At 40.2% G+C, this 2,792-nt stretch overlaps 1 protein-coding gene and 1 non-coding gene across 2 annotated transcripts in view; both read left to right on the plus strand.

The window, feature by feature from the left end:
* The window catches only part of LOC109469803, a 2,053-nt gene extending 1,189 nt beyond the window's left edge, over positions 1-864 (plus strand). Inside the window, exon 3 of the mRNA XM_019768474.1 lies at positions 31-864. Within this exon, the coding sequence (XP_019624033.1) occupies positions 31-194 (164 nt within the window). The 3' untranslated portion in view covers positions 195-864. The remainder of the gene's footprint in view (positions 1-30) is intronic.
* A 589-nt stretch (positions 865-1,453) lies between these two features.
* Positions 1,454-1,554, plus strand: Trnar-ucu. The gene is made up of 2 exons: positions 1,454-1,491; positions 1,519-1,554. It is a non-coding gene; the product is annotated as a tRNA-Arg (tRNA).
* The last annotated feature ends 1,238 nt before the right edge of the window (positions 1,555-2,792 follow it).

Below are 2,792 nucleotides of genomic sequence, written 5' to 3' on the forward strand. Positions count from 1 at the left end.
AGGCGGGTGGGGAGGGGGGGAGAAGTACAGGTGAAGGTGACGGGGATTCTGACTACAGTAGCAGGGGTAGCAGTGCCACCAGCCACAGCAGCGGCAGTTCTTCTGCATTTGGGACGTACAGTGTGCTTCCCCCCATCAAAAATACCGACCAGAAACCAGCACAGAAGACTACTAGTAAAGGAGCCAGGCAGTGAACAGGACTCACGGCAAGACATTTCCTGTAATCCAAAATGTATTTTGAATATTACCTACATAATAACAGTTTGCTATTGACAATTTTCCCAAAATAGATGGTGTTCTTTTGATAAAATTTAAACATAAGAAAAACCCCATTTCCCCTCCTACTACAAAAGCCCCCACAAAAAAAAAAATAATGAATTTACAGTAATATCATCAATCAACCTGTCAAAGCAACCACTGAGTTACTAGTATTTTGAAATATCTGTGTCACTTGATAGTATTGTTTTGGTATTGTGGTTGTGTTAGGCTATATATATAACATTACCCCTAAGCTTTCTACAGTTGCCTGAAAGGGTCCATGCAAATTGGCAAAGAAAGAGGGGTTTAGAGGATAACAAAGAAAACCATAACAACCCTGGATGTTCTGGATACACATGCATTAGATGATGATAAGGCTATTTTCCTCAGACGTTTCTTCTTTTATGGTAGTTGATGATACATTTTGAGTGCCAAATAATACAACAAAACATCATGGCCATTACACATGTATGTGGTGTACCTGTACCTGAACAAATCAAAACACTTAGTGGATGCCATTGTTGATATAAGATCCCCCATGCACCTGTTGTGAAGCCACAAGCAGTATTTCATTCACATTGTTACAATAAAGATGTCACAATAAAATTACAGGGAGTGCTGTGTTATTTTTCACAATGATATATCTCATCATGGCATTATGTTTCACTCCTTACCATGACCTGGAACAAAAACCTAACATAAACTACCAGAGCAAGGTGGTTTGGTTGGTCTAAATCAGTAGACAGGTTGTTGCTGGTCGGGTAGGAGAGGTGGTTGTTTGATAGAGGGTTATAACTACATCTATTCTAAACCTTGATTGGACCAAGAAGCTTTCATTACAACGTCCTTGATTGGGCAGATATATTCGGATGCGGCCGTTGACAAGAGGTGGTTGTCTAACAACGTGACCGAATGGACAGGTTTTCTGTGTACTTCTGCTTCCTTGTCGACGGATGAGAGTGCGTCACCTGGCGAGTTTGAATCATATTGCAAGATAACAACAATGGCGATTGTGTAATGAGTAGGCAAAATGGCGGTCTCTGTGCGAGGGGATTATCAATAAAGTACTTTTGAGCAATAATGACGCAAATACAGGCTCTTTGAAGTAGAAACCAAGAAATATTGCCAACGCCTTGTCAGGTATCCTTGGATCATAGTTTAAATCCTGTTGGTGGCACTGCGCTTGGCACGGCGAGTCCTCGTGGCGCAATGGACTAGCGCACCGGACTTCTAGCGAGCACGGCAATGGTCGTGAATGGTATTCGGAGGTTGTGGGTTCGAGTCCCACCGAGGACGGCTAGTTTTTTTTCCTACCCACTATGTGGGCCACTATGTCTGTCGACACATTAATTAATCACCTTAAGTAACATATTGATTGTCTGAGAAATTTTCCGAGGCTGAATTACATGTATTAAACCTTATATAGGGCACCATAATAGACTATCCTAGATAACTTCCTTTCTTGTGTATTTGTCAGATTTGAGCAACCACTTTATATGATATGATATTTTTCATCTCTTTTATGCTGTGGGGCTAGACACTTGTAAGTTGTAAGTGTACTTAAAAGTACCCAAATACATGTTCTAGTAACTACAAAATATATATTATATGCCTCAGTGACAGTGTAAGAAAAAAGAATACATGTAATTGTCCAAACAATCTTTTTAATCCCGGAATGTCAACATAGATGAACACAACGTGAACTGTTATCACTATTTTTGTTCTGTATATCACTCGTGAACACACGACAACGCAGGCAAATTGTGCTTTGGACTATCATATAAATTGTATGTAGTTACACAATGTGGAAGTTTAGGCCACACCAAGTAAATTTTATGGATGACGTCCTTTGGAGATCTAGACCCTAAATCTAATGCGAGAGGGCGAAAAAAAAACAAGAAGGGCCCTAAAAAACAAGATGCCTAGATTAGAAATATACTAAGAGACGACAAATGTTAGGACACAAATTGAATGAGGTGACACAGTGTAACAAGCAAGAAGTCTTTTACTCATCATCAAAACAGCAATAAATCAGGTGGAACAGCAGTTGTCGTCTTGTGCTTTGGGGAGATAGATGGAGCGGTTAGCAAGTTTCTTCAAATGTGGCAGCATGTACCAAACTGAATTCCTAAAGGAAGTAATGATTTCCTTGCTTGATGCTTCATAAGCTTTGGTCCGTACAAACCTATTTGTGGCACTGTCGTGACTCTTTGGTAATAGGTACAGGAAGCAGAATTTCTTGTTTTTTTTCTAGGACCAGGCCAAAATCAATGCGCGCGCGGACGTCATCCATAAAATTTACTTGGTGTGGCCTTACACATAAAAACTCAAAACTCTCACTGTACAGTCGGTTAGCTCAATATCAATTTTGACTCCTAATCCAATGCCAATGCCAATACTTTTGTTTAGCATTACAGAAGGAAAACATATTCTTCTTCCTCTTCTTATTATTATTCTTGTCCAAACAAATAGGGTCAATGGCCTGGGCCAGACGTCTGTCACCATGGTAACTTGTGTTGTAGCAACACCCCGTG

Source organism: Branchiostoma belcheri, unplaced genomic scaffold (assembly GCF_001625305.1).
Source record: "Branchiostoma belcheri isolate BF01 breed outbred unplaced genomic scaffold, Haploidv18h27 scaffold21, whole genome shotgun sequence".
NCBI lineage: Eukaryota > Metazoa > Chordata > Leptocardii > Amphioxiformes > Branchiostomatidae > Branchiostoma > Branchiostoma belcheri.